This window comes from Tympanuchus pallidicinctus, unplaced genomic scaffold, assembly GCF_026119805.1.
Source record: "Tympanuchus pallidicinctus isolate F22 unplaced genomic scaffold, pur_lepc_1.0 scaffold22, whole genome shotgun sequence".
Lineage (NCBI taxonomy): Eukaryota > Metazoa > Chordata > Aves > Galliformes > Phasianidae > Tympanuchus > Tympanuchus pallidicinctus.
This window is the reverse complement of record NW_026294739.1, coordinates 21518554-21538708: the sequence shown is the minus strand read 5'-3', so window position 1 is coordinate 21538708 and position 20155 is coordinate 21518554. Positions and strand designations below refer to the sequence as shown.

Sequence of the window (20155 nt, the reverse complement as noted above, 5' to 3'; positions counted from 1 at the left end):
CAAGCCTTGGTAATTTGATGGCACCTCTCCTGCATTCCTTCCCCTGCAGGCTCAGAAGAATGAGCGTGAGTCCATCAGGCAGAAGTTGGCTCTTGGCAGCTTCTTCGACGATGGCCCAGGGCTCTACACCGGCTGCAGTAAGAGCGGCAAGCCCAGCCTGTCCTCCAGGTACGCAGGGCTGCTTGGTGGGGTTGGCCAAGGAGTTGTGTGTCTGAATTCCTGTTGAAATTTGCACATCCAAAGCAGCAGAGAGCTTGGTCTTATTGCTGGGTTAGCGAGGTGAATGACGGGGCCCAGGAAAACCTCATGAGGTTCAACAAACCCAAGTGCCTTGGGAACAGCCTGCCCAGAGGGGTGGGTGCCCAGTCCCTCCAGGCACCCACAGTGAGGGCTGGGCTCTGAGCACTGATGGAGTTTGGGTGTCCCTGTGCATTGTGGGCAGTGGGACCGATGGCTTTCAGAGGTCCCTTGCAACACAAACTGTTCTGTGATCCTATGAAAGCTGGTTAAAAACAGAACTGTTGGTTTGTGAAAGAGCATCTTCCTCCGGTGGTTCAAGAGGTGGCCACCTGTTTCATGCTGGTCACCAGTTGGGCTCTGTTGGTTGCGTGTTTCACGCTGCACTGAGCAGCCAGGGTGGATCCTGGGTAGCTCGAGTGCCTTCTGTGCTGTGGGCAGATGTGGGGCAGGGAGGAAGAAACCTGGGAGAAGCATAAGACCAGGGGGAATCCTACTAGGGCAGCATGGAGGTGAGACTGTAAAATGCAACTGAACCACAGTGCATCTGAAAAGGAAAGTTGTGCTCTGTGTGGTTACAGCTCGAGTGGTAACTGCTGTCTTGTAATTACAGGGCAGGACTAATTAACATCCTGCAGCAGGGCTGGGCAGCCATACCATGAGAAAACACCAGATGTACCTGGATGCTGCAGCATTTTGTTTGTATTTATAGTCCAGACAGAGCACTGGTATGCACTGCATGGGTCAGGACATCCAGTTACACCACAGTGCTCCCAGTCTTCTTGTCCCAGGGCCCTGAGGGCAAGCACAGGATGCTTCCTTGTGCTGTTGCATCCTTTTTTTTTGCAGCAGAGCACACTGCATATTGAGTCAGGGGTTCCATGCTCATCACACGGGGCCGTGGAGGAGGCAGTGGGAGAGCTGGGCTGCTGCAGCCTGTGCTTGCTGTCACTGTGAACAGCTGGTGCTTGCTCACAGGGAAGGGCTCCACGTCCAGCTGTGTCCCACAGGATGTTTCCTGGATTCCTTTCGAGGCCGGTCGCTGCTTTCCCAGCTGTGCACCATTTTAATCCAGGATTTTTACAATGCAGTCAGCATCCTCCGTTTCTAATACTCTGGTGCTCCCAGAGGTGCCTCGTCTGCCTCTCTGTTAGGATGAGTGTGGGTCAGGCATTTCGGTCATGCTCTTGAAATGCAGGTGTCCCACAGACCCTGATTTGCACTTACTTTTCCCTTTCTGCATAATGCAGTTTGAAGCCAAGCAAAAGCTGTGTCCTGCTCCCCAACCTGGGCGCTGTGTTCACTGAGCCTGGCTCCAAAGCTCATGTGTTAATGCTATCTGTTGTATAGCAATAATGAATTAAAAAAATACCACTAAAATAAGTGGAAAGTTTGGTGTGAGGACCAATATAAGCCCCCTTATTGCAGAGCTTGTCTATGTATGGGCCTCTCCCAGCGTGGACACGTGGTGATGGAGCACAGGAAAGGTAACAGAGCTGCCCCCAAAGGATCATTTGGAACTTGAATATAGAAAAAGGAGTGCAATGTGAGAGGCAAGGAGCCCTGCTGCAAACCTGCATCGCACCATGCTCAGAGCTGTGCTGCTCCTCTCCCTCATTGCACGCCAGTACTTAGCATGGACAGCACGTGGTGGAGCAAAAGCTGGGCAGGGCTCTGCTGAGGAGTGCCCATGAGATGCCATAGTGCCACAAGCAGCTTTGGGACAGCCCTCAGTAAATCCTTTTGGTCAGCACACGGAGTTTCATGGCCGCGATGACGAAGCTCTGCAGTGTTGTGGGTATTTCTGCCGTTCAGCAGTAGATGGTGGTAGAGGCACTGTCATGGTGGAGCTGATGAGTTTTCAGTCTGAGCTGTCACTTCCTAATGCTATGTGGGAATTGTCACCTCCGACCCAGGCACTGGGTGCTGCTGCCCGTGGGGCCAATGAGGCCAAGCAGAGTGTTGTGCATCACAGATCTGCCATTGCATACAGCCCATCCCCATTGTCACCTCTCCTCCCTGCAGACTCCAGAGCGGGATGAACCTGCAGATCTGTTTTGTGAACGACAGTGGCAGTGATAAGGACAGCGATGCTGATGACAGCAAGACAGAAACCAGCCTGGACACACCTTTGTCACCCATGGTAGGTCTGGTGGCTCATCTCACAGAGCACACGGGCCATAATGAGAACTGCTGAGGCACTGAAGCCCAGAGCAGCTGGCACATTGCTATTACAGGACAGACCCGCTGCAGAAGGGGGGTTGCACTCAAGGGACAGTGCCCTTCTCCTGCCCTTCCTTTCTCTGTGCTCTGTCAGAGCAGTAATGGGTGCAGAGTGGTGTCGGCTCCTATCAGCTCTCCACTCCTTTTTTCCTTCATGGATACAGCACAGAGGCCCCAGACCCGTGGTGGGCTTTCCTCCAGCTTAACCAGCTTGTCCATTAGGCACTTATCGATCTGTTTGGCTCCATCTAAAGTGCTCAAGTGGCTGCTAATACTCAGAAGAGCCAATCAAGAAATGAGTTTGATTTAAAAAAAAAAAAAAAAAAAAAAAAGCCAGCCAACCCTGTAATCTTCACCTTGCCTGTAGAAATGAACCCCTCTGTGTGCATGCAGAGGGTGTGAAGCTGCAGGTCAGCTCCTCTGCTCTGTCCCCGCGGCGGCGGTGCCGGGCTGTAACGGTGCGTGTCTGCTTCCCTAGAGCAAGCAGAGCTCTTCCTACTCCGACAGAGACACGACCGAGGAGGAGTCCGAGTCCCTCGATGACATGGATTTTCTCACCAGGCAAAAGAAACTCCAAGCTGAAGCCAAAATGGCCTTGGCTATGGCAAAGCCCATGGCCAAAATGCAGGTGGAGGTGGAGAAGCAGAACAGGAAGAAATCTCCGGTGGCGGATCTGGTGAGTGCTGGCCGATGCAATGGCCCTTCATCCCTATGCCCTGGGTGTTATGGGAGCAGGAGAGGAGAGGGGGAAGCATGGAGCTCAGTGCTGTGTTACGACCTCCAAGCTGAGGCTGAAGGCCTGCACCGAGCCCTGGCAGATGCTTTGGTAGTCTCAGTGTAGCCACAAATGGGTGTTTGCAGGGGGGGATGTGTCTGGGCAAACTGGTGCTGTGCAGAAATATGGGTAATTCAGAGAAAAAGAATTAAACAGATGAAAATTCATTTCCAGCTCCCACATATGCCTCATATAAGCGAATGCCTGATGAAAAGGAACTTAAAACCCGCCGACCTAAGAGACATGACAATTGGGCAGCTACAAGTGATAGTCAATGATCTTCACTCACAGATAGAAAGTAAGTGGTCTTTGTTTAATTATTCTTCAGTAAGCACCGTCTACTTCAGGATATATATATATTTTATATATGTAAAAACGCTGATAAATGTACAGGAATGGAACCATAGAGGAGAGCTGCTGGAGGTGGGCTGTTTGCTAGGTCTGGCTCCTTTGGCTTTTTGCTTTCTTTTTATCCATCAAGCATTCAGAAGGCATTCAGTAAGGTAGCATTGCTTCAGCCTCTAAAAGCAGCCAGAAATACTGCCAGTTTTGTGGCTTCATGCAGCCTTATGGCTGTGTTTTGATACGATGCTCTGCATGGCCTCAGCAGCATCCAGAAGTGGAGAAGCCCTCTGGTCCAATAGACACCACTGAGTTCATATGTTCTGTCTTGCAGCACATTAACATGGCTCACGTATCCTTGCGTTTGCCTCCTTGTCTGTCTTTGCTCTCTCCAAAGAAGCCAGGGTTATTCCCCTGCATCTCCACCTTCCCTTATCAATGATTAATTAATCTTAAAGGAAATGTCTCAGGTGGCTGTAGGACAAAAATAGCCCCAACACGTTCATTGGGCTGCTCTGCAACTCTGTAACTGCTCGCGTTCGTTAATTACCGTCCCTCCTGGCAGCTCCTGCTAGGGATGTGGAGCTGCTCATGCCTGTGGCTGAAGCACTGCAAAATTCCTCTCCTTGCAAACCTCCCCCTGCTCAGCGCGAACTCTCCTCCTCTCTCTCCGGCCCCAGGCTTGAACGAGGAGCTGGTGCAGCTGCTGCTCATCCGGGATGAGCTGCACACGGAGCAGGATGCGATGCTGGTGGACATCGAGGACCTGACCAGGTGAGGGAGGGGTCCAGGGGCCATTTGCCCCCACTGTCAGCCTTTGGAAGCCACCAAGCCAGCAGAAAAACGGGCTGTGTCCATGCAGCAGCCCTATGGCTTAACCCCATTGGTGGCAGGAGGTGATGGGGATGTCACCACCGCGGTGAGATGCGGGTAGCATGGGAGGTCGGTGGGATTGGGCTGTGGGTGACCTCAATCCCACAAGAGCAGGATCTGGGAGGAGACGTGAGCATACAGAGTCCCACTACCCCACCTCCATGCTTTTGCCAACGCATAACCAGGCTGCTCCTTCCCAGACATGCCGAGAGCCAGCAGAAGCACATGGCAGAGAAGATGCCAGCAAAGTAACCCCAGAGTCTGTGGCAGCAGAGATGGAGCTCGCCTGTCCCTCGCTTCTGTGTCTGTACACGTGCTGATGTCCTCAGTGGCGCGCAGCAAATCAGTGTTAGTCCTTGGTCGTGTCCGAAGCTTTATGTCCGGTGATTGGCCTCCGCTTCTTAATTTATTTTAATTATTTTTTTTCTTTTTTTACTCGTGCCACTCAATATCAGGCGTTTTAATAATATTATTACAGAAAGATGTACAGTACTTATAACGTTATAAAACATGGCTGAGGAGAGAGGGCAGTTTAACTTTATTTTTGTTTGCTTAGAGGTTTTACGTTGGACGATATTTTACCATTGACTACTTTTTTATTCTTCACTGTAGTTTTAAATAAAGAGACTGTACTTGACGGTGCTATACAAGTCCAAAAGACATGCCTGCCTCGTAGTGACGTCGTAACCTTCGGTAATATGTACATTTTAATCAGTTTTCAACATTTTGTGAATGTTGACTACCTGACGTTCATTTTTAGATGTGCTATTAACATTGAGTTGGGTTTCAAAGAGTTACCTGGAAAGTTTTATGTATAAAGATGTAAAATAAACATTTAAAAACTTGTTTCATATGACACGTCTTTTTGTTGGCCGGTGGTTGACTCGGTGATGTACTCAGCCAACTCAGTGTGCAATGCCTCCTTTGTCATCACCAAAAAGAGCCAAGCACGTACAGTTGTGCAGAGAAGACAGGACTGTTGTACAGCTACTTACCTGTAAGCTCATCATGTATGTATGACACGGGCTTCAGCTATTCTTCTATACTAGCATTCAGCAGGCCCTAATATTGTGACTGTTGTTAGGCCCAGGCACACACATAGATGTTTCTATATTTTATTATCCATGCTGAATAGCTCAATGACTCCCCCGTGTCAGAAGTTTAGAGAAAGAAGAATCTATGTTAAAAATCTTCAGCAGCATCTGAAATGTATGCAATATGGCAGCAGCTCCCCCCTGCCTTGGGGCTGTGCCCTGCTCTGTGGGCACTGTGTCCCTGCCCTGCTCTGCTCCCAGGAGCAGGGACCTTTGCCTTCCACATTTTCATTCCCCCCAGCCCCATGACAGATTGCCCTTAGCAAAGCACTCGGCTGATGACTTATTCAGGGTGTCTGCAGCAAAGCATGAGACGCATCCAAATTCCATCCCCCCACCACGAATGTATTTTATTAAACTGACACTTACTTATTGTTGTTCTGCCCTCCTTCCCCTGAAGCAGGCCAGGTGCTGAGAGCTCTCTTGGCATTTCGCAGCATTTTGGGGCACTTTGGGGCCATTTTGCCACGTTGTGCTGCTCCAGTAGCAAAGGCTGGCTCAGGTGGGAGCGCCTTGTGCTCACCTGCAATGGAAACTCCTCTTATTTAATTTGCTTTTTTTGGAATCTATGCAGAAAATATATATATAAATATATATAATAGTGGGGGTGTTCACTTGTCAGTATCTCCTGTTGTCTTGCTGCTGTACCTGCATGCAGTGATAGCTAGCTGCTGCTGTTGTATTCCTGCGCTGTGCTTTCACCTGTGAGGCCAACCCCCCATGGGGTGCAGATGGGGGGGGCTCAGCCTGAAGCCCCACTGCAGAGATGCTCAGCAGGAGGGGTGGGCTGCTCTGCTCACTGATAAGTGCCTTTAATTCTCTGGAGGGAGCAGGCCTGTGGGCACCCAGCACCAGGACAGCCAGTGGAGTGTCCATCTTCAAGGGTTTGATTTTTTAACTAAAAAATAAGTTAGTAATTTAAAATATATATATAGTATTGCTGGGTAATTGCATCTTAGATCTCTGTCCAGTGTACTACAGTGTCATGCAGGTGTGTACGATGGCAATGCTGTGGAATGAATGGATTAAATGATGTTTTTGAAAGAAATGTGCCTTGTGTGGTTTTTGAACTGGGCCCTCTCACAGAGCCTGGCCCTGGCACCAAGATCATGCCAACGTTTGGGGATGTGCCCCATCCTCAGAAAGGAGGGGGGATGGAAGGTATTGCCTCTGTCAGCACATCAGGGCATCTCTACACTGATGTGCCTACAAGCAGCCCTTGAAGCAGACAGCTTGACTTTGGGCTGAAACACAAAGATGCTCAGTGAGGCTAAGCTGATGAGGTTTAAACACCCTGAAGGTGTTCAAGGCCAGGTTGGATGGGGCCCTGGGCAGCCTGGTCTAGTATTAGATCTGCAGGTTGGTGGCCCTGGCTGTGGCAGTTGGGTTGGAGCTTGATGATCCTTGAGGTCCCTTCCATCCCAAGCCATTCTATGATTCCCCACAAGATGTGTTCTGTCCCCCAGAGCTGTCCCACTCCTTTGGCCTTGAGGCAGTGGCTTCTTTTCTGGAGCATAGAGGCTCCAGGAGATGTTTTGCTTTTATTCTGCATTAGCTTTTATTTTTGTCGTTTTCCTTCTACGAATGGATCATTTACATGGTTCCACTTAGGACTCCCATTATCAGTACCGTAACTGTGGAGCCAAATTCCCCATAAGCTCTGGGTAAGACAGTTTCATTTCAGGGGCTGACATCAGAACAAGCAGTCAGAAGCAGTTTCTGTTGAGAGCATCACTCACCAGGATACGGGCAGCTAGCAGCCCACGCCAAAGTGCCCAAAACAGCTCATAGGGACACCCAGAATGGCACAGACCCCAGCTCCACCAGGAGAAATAAAACAGTTTTTGTGATAAGCCACTTAATGCAATTTGTTAAGTTCCACGTGCATGGAAAGAGGCAGATGCTACACAGCTGCCATTTGTTTCTGTTCTATGAGTGTCTCCATGCCAGCCCTGCGCTCCCTTGGGCATCAGCAGCTTAGACTGGGAAACAGAGTTTCAGAGCCTGCTTTGTAGTTACTGACATACATAGGATCACAGACCCATAGAATGGCTTGGTGTGGAAGGGACCTTGAAGATCATCTGTTTCCACCATCCTTCTATGGGCTGGGGGCACCCCCAGCTTAGGCTGCCCAATGCCCCATACAGCCCAGCCCTGAGCACCCAGGGATGGGACACTCCCAGCTCTGGGTAGCAGTGCCATGGCAAGTTGTTGTGGTTTTTTTGTTTCTTTATCTTTAATGCTAAGGCAATAGTTGTGCAGGTAAGGACCTGCCTGTGTCCCATCCTTCTCCTGCTTTCCCCTTCAACCTTTCCTCCCTGAACCCTACCAGAAAGAGACAACCTGCTGCCTTTTTCTCCCCTGCCTCCATTTGGTGTCACAATAAAACTTTGTTTTTTCCTTTTTAATTCCCTCTTTTGGACTCGGACTCACTTGTGTTTGAGAGCATTCAATGATACACACAATAACAGTAGGGGAAAAAAAAAATAAATAAATAAACATCATGTTTCAGACAGCTGCAGGGATAACTTCCCTGTGAAGATAAAGCAGCCCTTAGGGCAGAGATGTGCTTTGTAAGACAGAAGCTTCCTGCCAGGCACATTTTATTGGGTTCCCCTTTTTTCTCCCTTTTCTTTGCATCGCCCAAGCAGCACTTGCTGCACAGCATTTCCCTGAGCACTGGGGGAACTTGTGGGGGAAAGCATGGAGAACTGCAGCACAACACACACACACACACACACACACACACACACACACACACACACACACACACACACACACACAACCTTCCTTCGGCTTTCATCCCTCCATTGCTCAAAGGGAAAGGATGGCAGGGTTCAGGACAGCTACGTGCCACGGGGTCCCAGGAGGAGCAGCACAGAGGGCATCCCCAAGGAAAAGCCAGCGCCTGTGCTGACATTCGGAGCTCGCTTCCCTGCAGGAGCCCAGAGCAAGGAGTTTCTCTTCCTCCTTATTGTAAAGCAGAGCGAAACCCACGCGTGCGGGACCCCGCTGCTGGGCTGGGAGCTGGGCTCTCTTCTCAGCACTGAGCTGGTTCTGCTGGTTCCTTTGCCAGATGTGCCGAGCTCACCTCGAGCTCTGCTGTCACCAGCGGCCCTATGGATGGATGGACAGCCAGCAGGGATGGCTGCCACCACGCTCACCTCGCCCCTGGCTTCCTAACAGCAGTGCTTTAGGGGAAGGAGCACATCTTCAGAAGAAAAGTGAAATACACAGCAAGTTTATAAAAAAAGGGAATTGCAGAGTTTCGTGTGGATCAGCCAGGCCAGCAACAGCAGGCGTTTCCAGGCAGCTGCCAGATGTGGGTGTCGGGGCTGCCCCAGGTGCCAGCTCCATCCCATCTCTTTATTCATGCCCACACTTACCTCTCATAAGGGGATGAGGCATCCCAGCAGCAGTGTTTGTGCCTGATGTGTGCAAGGCCACGTTTCTGTATGCCCAGCCATACAGCTGTGTTCGCCCCTCTCAGTGGTTAAAACCACCCCATCTGGCAGTTCAGGGCCACAGAACCTAGGAGAGACAGAGAAAAAGGGATTTGAATGGGAAGGAAAAAGACACCCAGAGAGCAGAAACTGTGCAGAGCCAGCACCAGCCGCTTCCTGCCAGCCAGGCAGTGATGCACCCCTCTAGCTGTTGGCTTCAGCATTAAGCCAAAAGCCCCAGGCTCAGAGCAGGCTCACCTCCATCCCCAGCCCTTCCCATTTTCTGCTCACAGAGCAGCCCTCCTCCTCACACACCTGCAGTCACTTGTCCAAATCCACCAGGAGCACCTGTGTCTGCATGGTGCTCACTGCCAGCAGAGCTGCAGGGATCAGCTATCTGAATAGGAACCTTCCAAATAAATTACCCAGAATCCTAGAATGGCCTGGGTTGCAAAGGAGCACAGTGCTCATCCAGCTCCAACCCCCTGCTGTGTGCAGGTCACCAACCAGCAGCCCAGGCTGCCCAGAGCCACATCCAGCCTGGCCCTGAATGCCCGCAGGGATGGGGCATCCACAGCCTCCTTGGGCAACCTGTGCCAGTGCCTCACCACCCTCTGTGTGAAAAACTTCCTCCCAGGAGCAAAAATAAAATAAAATAAACAAACTATCCATGAGAGAAAGCCTCCACGTATTCTTGGAGCTGGGAGAAAAACACCAATTATTCAATGCAAGCATTTCTCACTGCAGCACTTTGCAGAACACAGAACCATAGAAAGGATTGGGGTGGAAGGGGCCACAGGCATCACCCATTCGCAACCCCTGCTGCGTGCTGGCTGCCCCCAGCCCCATCCAGCCCCATCCTGAGCACCCCCTGGGATGGCTGGCAGTGCCTCACCATCCTCTGGTAAAGAATTTTTTCCTAACATCTGACCTAAACCTCCCATATTTTAGTTTAAAGCCATTCCCCCTCATCTAGATCTTTTTACGTAGCTGTGATCTACTTTTAAGCTTAGCTGTGATTTAATTTATCACAGCTTTACTATATATATATATATAGTAATTAATGCATAATTATAGATACATACATAATTATTACACAATTATACGTAATTATAATTACAAGAAATAGTGCCTTCATACAAACAACCCCTCTCTTCCAGCTGAGGATATGCCCACACACAGCACAACATCCACACAGGGCTCTGGGATTCAGCTCGTAGGAAGGGAGAGAGCAAGCCAGCCTGGCCAGCAAGTGTCAGTGCCACTGCCACCCACTGTTACTGGAACCACCAAGGAGGAGCACCATCCAGTTGCCTTAACTGCAACCCCACTGCAGGGCTACAGACCCAGAACGGCATAGTAGAACTGCACAAGTGCATAAAGGAGAGAACCCTGCACTGCTTTAACAGCACAAGTGGCATCCCTCCTCTATAATCCTTCTTCTGCCTGATGAGATCAGCATCTGAGACTAAGACATACTACGTAACAAAAAGCACATGGGCTTTCCTGTTTTAAAGAACTTCCTTTCATTTTTTGATGCAGCTGATGCAGGAATGTTCTCATTGCTAGACCCTAACGCCTTGTGCTTTGCTTTGAGCCAAACCTAAAGGCAACATTCCCTGCGTTCCCAGCAGGATGCCGTGTGCAGTCGGTTGCAGGAGGGCAGGGAGCTCAGAAAATGGCACAAATGAGGCTATTTGAAAACCATCATTTGGAGCAACACATCTGGTCAGGCACTGGGACAGCTGCCCAGGGAGCAGAGGGGTCACCATCCCTGGAGGTGCTCAGAACTGTGGGGATGTGGCACCCGGGGATGTGGATATAGGCACTGTGGAGGAGGGGTTGGGGAGCTGAGAGGTCTTTTCCAGCCTTAGAGATTCTAAAGGCAAAAGCTCAGCCTTCAGCTCAACAACATCAGGCACAGCAGTGGAAAACACAGTCAAACTAGACAGTCATACACCAGTGTTCAGGCAAAGCATCTTCTGACACATACCGCCTTCTTAGGGGAAATAAGATGCTCATTAAAATAAAATGAATCTGAAAATTCAATATAAAGAAAGCCCTTGATTCATCCTGTTGCTTTCTAAGTGCACAGGAAAACTCCCACTGACTTCATGGAAAGTTCTCCCGGGCCCCTTGGCAGGGCAGGGTGGGCGGCCGTCACGTACAGCACGAGCTAATGAATTCTTGGTGCCCCAAACCCACCAAGGCAGGCTTCCAGTTGGCTTATATGCACTGCTATCAACAGCATCTCATCATTATCAGAGTAAAGCTTAGAAATGGAAAGCTTAATTAACGTGTCAGACACATGCTTTAAACACCCCTGTTCTCCCTTTAAAGCCACCCCCCTGTTCATAGTTACCAGACAGCATAAAAAGTCTCTCCCCATCTTTTTGTACGTTCCCTTTAAGCGCTGGCAGAGGCTCCTTTCAAGCACTGAAGGGCAGCCCCACCCCCTCCTGTCCCCACACTGCCCCAATGCCAGGACCCCGCGGGATTCCCAGCTCTCAGCTCCCCGAGACACCAATACAAAGAAAAAGGGGAACTCCTGCTCCTCCACCGACATAAAAGCAGCGCAGCCCCTGCAGCAGCCACCGATCCCATATCAGTTTCATCGGGCAGAGGCATGGCAGAGCACAGCATCAGGAGCAGGGCAGCATGGCTGAGGGTCGGGCACTGGGTGCTGCCGGCTTTGCTCTGCCTCCTGCTGCCATCCACGTGGGCGCTGCCTCCTCCTCCTGCCCACAACCTGACCAAGGGACTCAACTGCTCCAGGACACTGCTGGCCGCTGCCAACGAGGCACTCCTGCAAGTGCAGGTATGAGAGGGGAGGGATGTGCCCAGGGTGGAAGGGTCGGTGCTTGGGATGGTGCATAGCCTGGCACCCAAGATGGTGGGGATAGTGGCCCGAACAGTGGGGATGGTACATACCTCAGCAAGCAGGAGACAGGCTGGGGATGGTGTCCAGGCAGATGATGTGCTGGTGAAGGCACCCAGGATGATGGGGATGGGTTCCTGATGCTATCCAAGTGGGAGAAATGTTGGAGATAAATCCCAGGCAGGCACATACACCGTGCACTCAGCTCGGGGAAGTCTCCTTTTGAACTGCCAGCAGGCCAGTAACTGCTCCTAGTGCCCACCCACACCATCAGCAGCACCTGTGTTTGCACAGGTGTCTCTCAGCTCTCATCCATCTCATCAACCAATCGCACTGCTTGCTTTTGAGCACTTGTTTCTCTAACGCCTCTGCAGACACCTGCTCCCAAGCTCGTTGCATTTGCATGCTGGTGCTCTGGCTTTGCTGTTACAGAGCCCTTCTGCCCCTAAATCCCCATCAAGATGAGAATTTCTGCCAAAGTCCCCTGTTAGAGTTGCAAGCTTCATCTCAGAGAAGCACGAAAGAAAACCACTAAAGAGTTTCCCAAAGTTGCAGGGTATCAGTGAGCACTGCCTCTGTATTTTCTTTTTTTCACTTTCTAGTGCTTTATATTCAGCACAAACATTCAGTGATTTCGAGACTCTCTAATTGCTGTTTTCTGAAGCTGAATCATTTACCCCTTTTCCCCCCTTTTTAACACAGAAACAGGGAGTGCTGGGATTTGAATGCACCCTTGAAGAGGTTGATCTTGAAGATGTCACCAACAGCCAAATCAACACAATAAAATCCTGCACATCTGAGGATCCAGGGGTAAAACCAAAACAGCCAGCTTTCAGCATCATATTTTCTCCAGCAGCCGTATAACACGTTGTCACTAAATGAAATGATCACTTCTTCTTTAATTTATTTGCAGGCTGGAAACTGTCCAGTACTGGAAAGTTCTACTTTAGATACGGTAAGCTGTGAGCCTCTATAGAGAACCTTTGTTTAGCACTTCTAGCACTTGGCAACAAGTTCCAGCATCTCTTATTAATCCTGACTTTTGCAGAGCAAATGCCTGCGGGGGATCTACGAAGATCTGAAAACCTACAAGGCAGAGCTGAGGAACCTCAAGGATCTGAGGGTGCTGACATCCATTGACGACATGATGCAAGTAAGCACTTCCATCTTGTTCCTTCCATCTTTAATGGGGTTTTAGGAGCAGCGTTGCGTTGTGCAGTCACCGGGGAGCTGGGAGTTTGGCAGGTTGATACTGGTTTTCCTAAGAGTAAAGCTGGAAAATGTTAAGAGCTTGTTTGTCCCTCCACTGACCTCCCTCCCCTCTGCAGGTCCTGCAGCCCCGCAGCCCGGCCGCGCCGCAGCCCTCGCCCAGCACCATCCTTGGCTCCTTCCAGGGCCGCATGCGGCTCTGCGGGGTCCTGCACGCCTTCTGCCTGCGTGCCGTCACCATCAGCAGGATGCTGGGCTACCTGAGTGCCCTCACTGCAGAGACATAAGAAGGAAACGCAGCAGCACGGCCGCCCTGCTGTACAGTTACTGATAAACCACGTTCTGCTGTCGGTGCCTTCGGAGCTAGAGCCTCCAACTTCTAAGCACGGGGACAATAGGCTGTATTTCTCAGACCACCAAATGCTCAGCTGTTATTTGTCTTCAGAGTTTTATTCATTCAATTGTAAGCTCCTGAATCGGATATTTATAATAATCCTGGTTTATTTATGATGGTGCTCCTTATTTATTCTATTTATTGCCTAATAAAATTGAAGTTGACATAAAAGCTGCAGTGACCTTTTTTTTGTTGTTCCTTGAGATATCACACACCTCAAGGAATGCAATATATTCTATCCTATGAACAGGACAGAATCTCATTGATCAGACTGCTAATGTATTCACAGAATCATTATGGTTGGAAAAAGGCTCTCAGAACCCCAGCGCAACCCCAGCCCACCCTACCATGCCCATATCTCTCAGTGCCATATCCCCACAGTTCTGAACTCTTCATAGAAGAAACATTTCCCAATCCCCAGCCTGCTCTCAAATAAGCAGAGGACCGTGACACCACTCAGCACTGGGGTCATATTTAGAACTCCCATTTTCCTCGTTCCTCACAGCTGTGCTCCTTGTGGCTCTGACTCTCCAGGGGGGTTTTGTATCAGGTGTGTTCAAGTTGCCAGGTGCTGCCTAACACGCACATTTTGAGAGCAAAAGGTTTCAGTTAGGAAGCAAAATCAGCCAGCTTTGCAATACGTGCCCCTTTAGAACTATTTTTTGTTTGTTTGTTGCTGGAGCCACATCAAAACTACAGGCTGAAATTGGGAGTGCAGACGACAAAACCTTGTTGATGACAACTTACCTCCATGCTCCACAGCTACTATCTGATCCCTGCTGTGCCAGGCAGGCAGCTGGGCACAGCCTTTCCCCTCCATCTCTTCCATTGCAGGGAAAGTCTTCCTCTCTTCTTGCAAACCCACTTGATGTTGTGTGTTTGGAGAGATTCATATTTAAGAACCTATCTAAGAAATAACCACTGAGGATACGCAAACATCCCTGCTCTCAGTGCCATAATTGAGAAGAAATTAGCTAATTGGGTAGTGAGCTTACAAAGGTAAGGCATCACACCCTCCAACAAAGGCATTTGGTGTTGTGAATTACTATCTGCACGCACTAGAACCACTGGCTTGTGGTAAAACTAGCACTGATATTCTGGGAAATGTATCCCCCTCATGCTCTCTTTTATGAGATAAATTGTTTCAATCTTCAATAGGGCAAAACTGCATAATGTCACCTGCTTTTTTATTATTGGTGCCTGCTGTTGCACATGGAGAACGACAGCTGTTTATTAACTTCTTAGCATACAGAGAGAACCCCCTGTCATTTTGAAACAAAAACTGAGCTTCAGTTGAAAACCCAGGGAGAGATGCTGAGACAAGCACCCTCCCACTCCCTTTTCCAAGCTCACCACTGCTCTGCTTGCTTATACAGGGTCTCTCACCACAAAAGCAGAGAGAAAGCAGCAGCTGACTTGAAATGTTGTAAGAGAAGTGAAAACTTCAGCAGCAATGAGAAGAACCACTGACCAGCAGGAATCTGCTTGGAGAGATGGGGACACTGGCATCGCCCCGGCTGCTGCAGGGAGGATGGCTTAGGTTGGAAGGGACCCTAAAGCCCATGCTGTTCCAACCCCATGCTGTGGGCTGGTTGTCCCCACCAACCACCCAGCTCCCCTGGGCAAGGCACCCTGTGTCCCTGATGGCAATTCTCCTTTGCTTGCCTCAGAGAGAAGAGCCAAGGGCAGCTCCACAAGCTGTTCCTGTGTCCCACTGCGTGTCCCCTAAATCCTACAGCAGCAGAAGAGCCCACAAGGGATGCACAAGGGATCCCCAGGAAAAGGCCTGACCAGAAACACCATTTGACCAAGGAGAGGAGCACAAAGGGGTGAGAATATGGCTTGTGACGTACAAGCAGCAGACAGCTGTATCTCAGCACAGAGCTACAATTTAAACAACAAAAAAAAGCATATTAAAAATTACACATAAATAGCCAAAATGTTCTCTTTTTAATCCTTATATTTAAAAGTATGTCTGTTTGTTTGTTTTTCCATAAACATACACAGCAGGAGATGATGAAAAGAATCACGTCTGCAAACAGGACACTGTCTGGCCATCATTCTGTTTAGCAAGTAATATTATTTTCATATCTTTTACAACTGTGTGCGACAGGTCCTGCCCTCAGGATAACAACCATCTTGGAGACTCTGATTTTCTCTATTTTAGCTTAAGCCCCCCCTTATATTCAAGTTAAAATGAATCACGTAAAAAAAGTATAAAAAGTTCATAGTACAAAAAAAAATAATCATACAACATAAAAAAAAAAATCTCATAAAAATTGAGACAGACTGTACAGAGAGAAGAAAATCCCACAGAAGATTCAAAGCTGCCTGCAGTTCTTAATGGTGCTACTGTGAAAGTGGTCTTCGGGTTTAAGAAAACAGAACCACAGCTCAACATGAGTGCATGGGGATACGTACAGTGGTTGTGTACAAACAGTGATTCTGCAAAGGAATTTAAGGAGTTTGTCCCTGATCCCAGGCACCTCTGAGCAATACAATGTACCTCATGATTGTGAGTTTCATTATTTTAAGGGGATGAAAGTTTTGATACAACTTTTCTCCCTTGTCTTTCCCTGATTCAAATAAAAATGTTTCAAGATAACAGTCATATACCTGACAAAGGTAAACCCATTTCTCCCAGTGCTCGTTGTCTTTTACGACTGGCTCAAACACGACAAGATTCAGTGGCAGCTTTCAGTTTTGGGCACATCAAGCCTGGCACTTCCATCCAGCTGCAATGACTGGTATCCAAACGTGTGAGTAATGATTCCCAAAATGCTACTTACACTTGCGTAGGTGCAAAATTTCATTCACATTTCTGTTGAAGACACTCTAAACTTTCCGCTGACTGATTACGATTTGGATCTTCATCACAATGAAATCCCAGGAAAATAGCTTGAAAAGTTTAACCATTGGGTGGGGAAAGTTCCTGAGCTTCTCATCAGCTTCTCCAACTCATCACTCAGCCAAAAAGCCTGGGGAAATGAGCACGCACAAACACATAGATATTATTTCATCTCTAGAGGTCATTACAGTATTGGATGACAAGTTCATAAAAAGCTACAGCAGTGCAGGGCCATGGCAAAAGACATGTCTCAAGGGTCAGATGAGTGAGGGAATGTCAGCAGTGATCCTCATTTTGAAGCCAGGTTCCTTTTATGGAGAGTGAAGTGGGAGCAAAGCTCTGCTAGTTCCAAAGCCAGAATTTGTTTGTTATTATTTCTTTGGAGTTCTTATTTTTTTCTTTCGACTCCCTCACAAATACCAAGAATTTGAGCATTGAGCATCTAATGCCCATTAGTCCTTGAGTATATAATGCCCATTAGCCCTAGGTCCCATTAGGTCAAGAGGATTAGGTCATGGCCAAGTATGCTGAACGTAGGCAGGAGAAAAACATTACTCATTTTATAATATAATATCATTTTCTGAAGGGAAGTAGGAAAATGTCACAAGAAAGAAAATTGTCATCAATATTAGAAGGGAAACAATTTTGAGTTACACAAGAAAATGCATACTGGGTATTTAGTGAGCTCTCTGGCGTGTCCTCTTAAAACACATCTGAAACTCAGCGATGTAATTGCACAAATACAATAAGCTGATACCTTCCAGTGCCTGCACTATTTCATATGACACTTTTTCACGGAGCCTATTGCACAAGGCTTGTGCAGTTCCATTGCTTTGCTCTCTTTCTCTCCACTTGCTTAACATCAGAAATTTCTGGATATTGACTGCCTCTTCGTTTGCTTGAATCTGCTGAATGTCTTTCATTTCCATCTGAAGACATTCAATGGCAATTTCTTTCCACTCCACGCCAAACAACTTTGCAATTACCATCAGCTGTCGATCAGTTAGCAAGCTTCTGCTTTTAATTCCATCTGAAAAGACATAAAACAAAAATCAGATCTAATATTGCTCATCTGATTAGACTTTCAATTTAATGACGCTATTGATGCTGTGCAGGGGACATAGAACAGTGGGGATCTTATTAGCCAGGCAGTCAAAACTGGATTAACTGCAGCCAAGCACTGCAGAAAATCACCTGAAGAACTCTGAAGGCTCATAAAGACACCAACTCCTGAGTAACTGCAAGGTTACGTGGACCGAGCACTTTTCCTTTCCTCGGTCACCATCCACTCACAAACTGAAGCTCTGAATGATGAAAGCTCTCCCTCTGGTGGCTACATGCACCATCAGTAAATACCTACATGGGTATTTTTGCTTTATTCCCAGACTTGGCATTTTAAATGATACAGAGATGCTTACCTGTATAACTGTTAGGCCTTTGCTTTTTGCTACAGTGTTTCTCTTCTTCAGAAAAGCTGTTGGTTGATTTCCGCCTTTTGACGCCTAAGGAGCAAAGCAGAATTGATGTTAATTTATTCATTTCACTTGCAGATCACTTGAGCAACAACAGCAAGCAGGGCTCGCAGAAAACAATACAATCTGAATCAACTTCAAATTCACTTACTGCTTGGAACTCTTGTTTGCTCATTTTTGTTCTGATCATAATGTATCCAGTCACCTGGAAAACAGTTTTCAAAGAGAAACAAAGGGTGAAGTAGGAACCACAGGATCCCCATTGCTGTGAAGGTATTTAATGAATTTCATCTACAGGCAGCACTACATCCCGGCTCATGCTTCTTTTCAGCTGGAACAAACTGCTATCCAAATCACAACATGCTTACTTTCTCTGAGTTTTGCTTTCCACACAACTGCATCCGAGTCCAGTTCAACCAAAGATAAGGTGAAGTCATCAGGTTTCTCAAAATAGACTTCAATGTAACTTTTCAGCTTCAAAAGAGATCCATCAACAAATTCAATTTCCTGTAAAACAGCAATATTTTTAAGACAGACTTTCATCCAAACATAAATTAAACAGGAGGCATGCGGATGCAGACCAAACTCTGGTCTACCCAATGTTTTGCCATTGACTTCAACAGTGTCAGGATTTCATCCCCAAGCTTTAGGTCTCTAAGAGGCAAATGCTTTCTACAGAGATGGCAAATGAATTCTGAAAACTGCCCTTACAGCCAGTGCATGCCTTGCACTCAGCAGGAAAGGGAAAGTATTTTCTGTCATGTTTCCAATCAGTGATGTATCAATTGATGCTTACATGGAGAACTTACCTCTGGAGTTATTTCAGCTTCTGGTTCACAAATTAATCTGTATCTCTTTCCCTTCTGTAATAATTTCTGGCACACAGGGGGCTTGTCAATTTTAATGAATTTCTTTTTGGAATGTTTTACTGCTCTTGATATATCCTGAAATTTTAAAAACATGATATATTATTCCTGTCACTAAGGGACCTTATATTTACAACCCACGTTGCTCCTCACAGCTCCTTGTGTCCTTCTGCACCCATCCCTACAAAATGCCACACAGCAAACCTTACAAAATGCTCCATATTGAACACATTACTTGTGGGCATAGTGAAGATTCCCTAAAAGACAGAGAATTATGCTACATTAGTGAAATCAGAAGGGCTTCACAACCCAAATGGAAGCAAGTGTTATTAGCTGCTGTCCCTTCCCATGCTGGTCTATGAGGGGACTGCTGAGATACAAGTGGTGCAAGTCCTGAGCTCTGTGAGTTTTCCAAGAATATCCCTTGGACTCACAAGGATAATCGAGTCCAACTTCTGGCTCTGCATATGACCACACAAACCCAAACCCTCTATTTAAGGCCAGTGTCCAAAAGCTCCTTGAGTTCCAGCAGCTTCAGGCCGTGCCCGCTGCTAGGAAGCCCGTTCCAATCCCACTGACCTGTGGTGAAGAACCTCTTCCCAGTTTCGGTGGCAAATTTTCATTTTTCATACTTGTCATGGCGCCATGTGAACAAACAGTTGCTCACATATCAAACCCTTCCCTTCACATTCAGCTTACAGTGAGAGAACACCTGCCACGGCAAACCCAACCTTGATGAAGGAGTCGTTGTTCGTCGCCACGTAGACCCGGAACAGCAAGGAGGGGTCGTCATCGATGGCCTTGTAGAGGATGACAGCTCCGTGGTAGAGCAGGGGCTCCTCACCGCGGATGAGCGGCCCGACGGGGGACAGCGAGCTGACCAGCCACCGCACGTGTGAGGCCGAGAAGTCCGTGGACGGCTCCATGGCCGCACCTGCACCCTTGATGTGCAGCACCTTGAAGGCCGGCTGGGAGCCACCATCTGCGGGGACAGTGACGGCACCGTCAGCACTGCAGCCTGCTCCAGCCTGCCCAGCTCCATCACAGCACTTACCGCCGAGGCAGAGGGAGTGCGGGAAGGAGATGGAGGTGAGGGCGGAGGGCGCCTCGCAGCGCACGTCGAACAGCGGGCCGCCCACCACCCACGGCGCCTTTACCAGCCCGGCGTATTTGCTCCAGGACAGCAGGGAGTAGTTGATGGTGACCGCCTTGTTCACCTCAAAAATCAGACCGGTGACACTGCACTCGTATGTGCCTTCTGCATCCAGCTTCATCCTGCCCGGACAGACCCACGTTGCACTGCATGATTGACGTTGTAATCGCTTACAATTATTAACTATTGCAACGAGATGCAGAGGAAGCCACCGTGAGAGCTGTCAGACAAGGATCTACAGGCAGCTGGCGTAAACCGCTTATTTTTCAAGATTTGGGGCATCTTTTTTCACTGCTATAAATGTATTTGCGCAGCAATTTTTTTCCCCATTTAATTGGAAGGGAGAAG

General features: G+C 48.3%; 3 protein-coding genes across 10 annotated transcripts in view; 2 read left to right on the top strand and 1 right to left on the bottom strand.

Annotated features, from left to right (window-relative positions):
• SCHIP1 (schwannomin interacting protein 1) overlaps positions 1 to 5296 on the top strand; it is a 113078-nt gene extending 107782 nt beyond the window's left edge. For 4 of the 5 annotated variants that reach the window (XM_052686602.1, XM_052686607.1, XM_052686606.1 and 1 more), the window contains 6 exons: positions 50 to 168; positions 2263 to 2380; positions 2939 to 3136; positions 3410 to 3533; positions 4258 to 4351; positions 4651 to 5296. In XM_052686602.1, the coding sequence (XP_052542562.1) occupies positions 50 to 168; positions 2263 to 2380; positions 2939 to 3136; positions 3410 to 3533; positions 4258 to 4351; positions 4651 to 4702 (705 nt within the window). In that variant the 3' untranslated portion in view covers positions 4703 to 5296. Of the gene's footprint in view, positions 1 to 49; positions 169 to 2262; positions 2381 to 2938; positions 3137 to 3409; positions 3534 to 4257; positions 4352 to 4650 lie in introns of those variants that run through there. The other variant, XR_008207683.1, reaches the window with a different exon arrangement.
• The window catches only part of LOC128082453 (caspase recruitment domain-containing protein 8-like), a 33710-nt gene continuing 17082 nt past the window's right edge, over positions 3528 to 20155 (bottom strand). For 2 of the 4 annotated variants that reach the window (XM_052686600.1, XM_052686601.1), the window contains exons 9-16: positions 19709 to 19929; positions 19386 to 19636; positions 18598 to 18732; positions 18157 to 18295; positions 17940 to 17993; positions 17735 to 17818; positions 17074 to 17346; positions 15396 to 16446 (exon numbers count right to left, since the gene is read on the bottom strand). In XM_052686600.1, the coding sequence (XP_052542560.1) occupies positions 16430 to 16446; positions 17074 to 17346; positions 17735 to 17818; positions 17940 to 17993; positions 18157 to 18295; positions 18598 to 18732; positions 19386 to 19636; positions 19709 to 19929 (1174 nt within the window). In that variant the 3' untranslated portion in view covers positions 15396 to 16429. Of the gene's footprint in view, positions 6068 to 8930; positions 9076 to 11918; positions 13127 to 14215; positions 15353 to 15395; positions 16447 to 17073; positions 17347 to 17734; positions 17819 to 17939; positions 17994 to 18156; positions 18296 to 18597; positions 18733 to 19385; positions 19637 to 19708; positions 19930 to 20155 lie in introns of those variants that run through there. The other 2 variants (XR_008207682.1, XR_008207681.1) reach the window with 2 other exon arrangements.
• IL12A (interleukin 12A) lies at positions 11557 to 13638 on the top strand. Its single transcript, XM_052686616.1, has 5 exons — positions 11557 to 11805; positions 12568 to 12675; positions 12779 to 12820; positions 12914 to 13018; positions 13194 to 13638. Exons 1-5 carry the CDS (start codon positions 11614 to 11616, stop codon positions 13359 to 13361), a joined length of 615 nt encoding a protein of 204 aa, XP_052542576.1. The 5' UTR covers positions 11557 to 11613; the 3' UTR covers positions 13362 to 13638.

Bases quoted from the DNA above. Each gene is read 5' to 3' on its own strand.
- IL12A (XM_052686616.1), top strand. From the start codon at position 11,614: ATGGCAGAGCACAGCATCAGGAGCAGGGCAGCATGGCTGAGGGTCGGG. The intron at 11,806-12,567 runs GTATGAGAGGGG...TTTTTAACACAG, and splicing joins AGGCACTCCTGCAAGTGCAG to AAACAGGGAGTGCTGGGATT. The intron at 12,676-12,778 runs GTAAAACCAAAA...ATTTATTTGCAG, and splicing joins GCACATCTGAGGATCCAGGG to GCTGGAAACTGTCCAGTACT.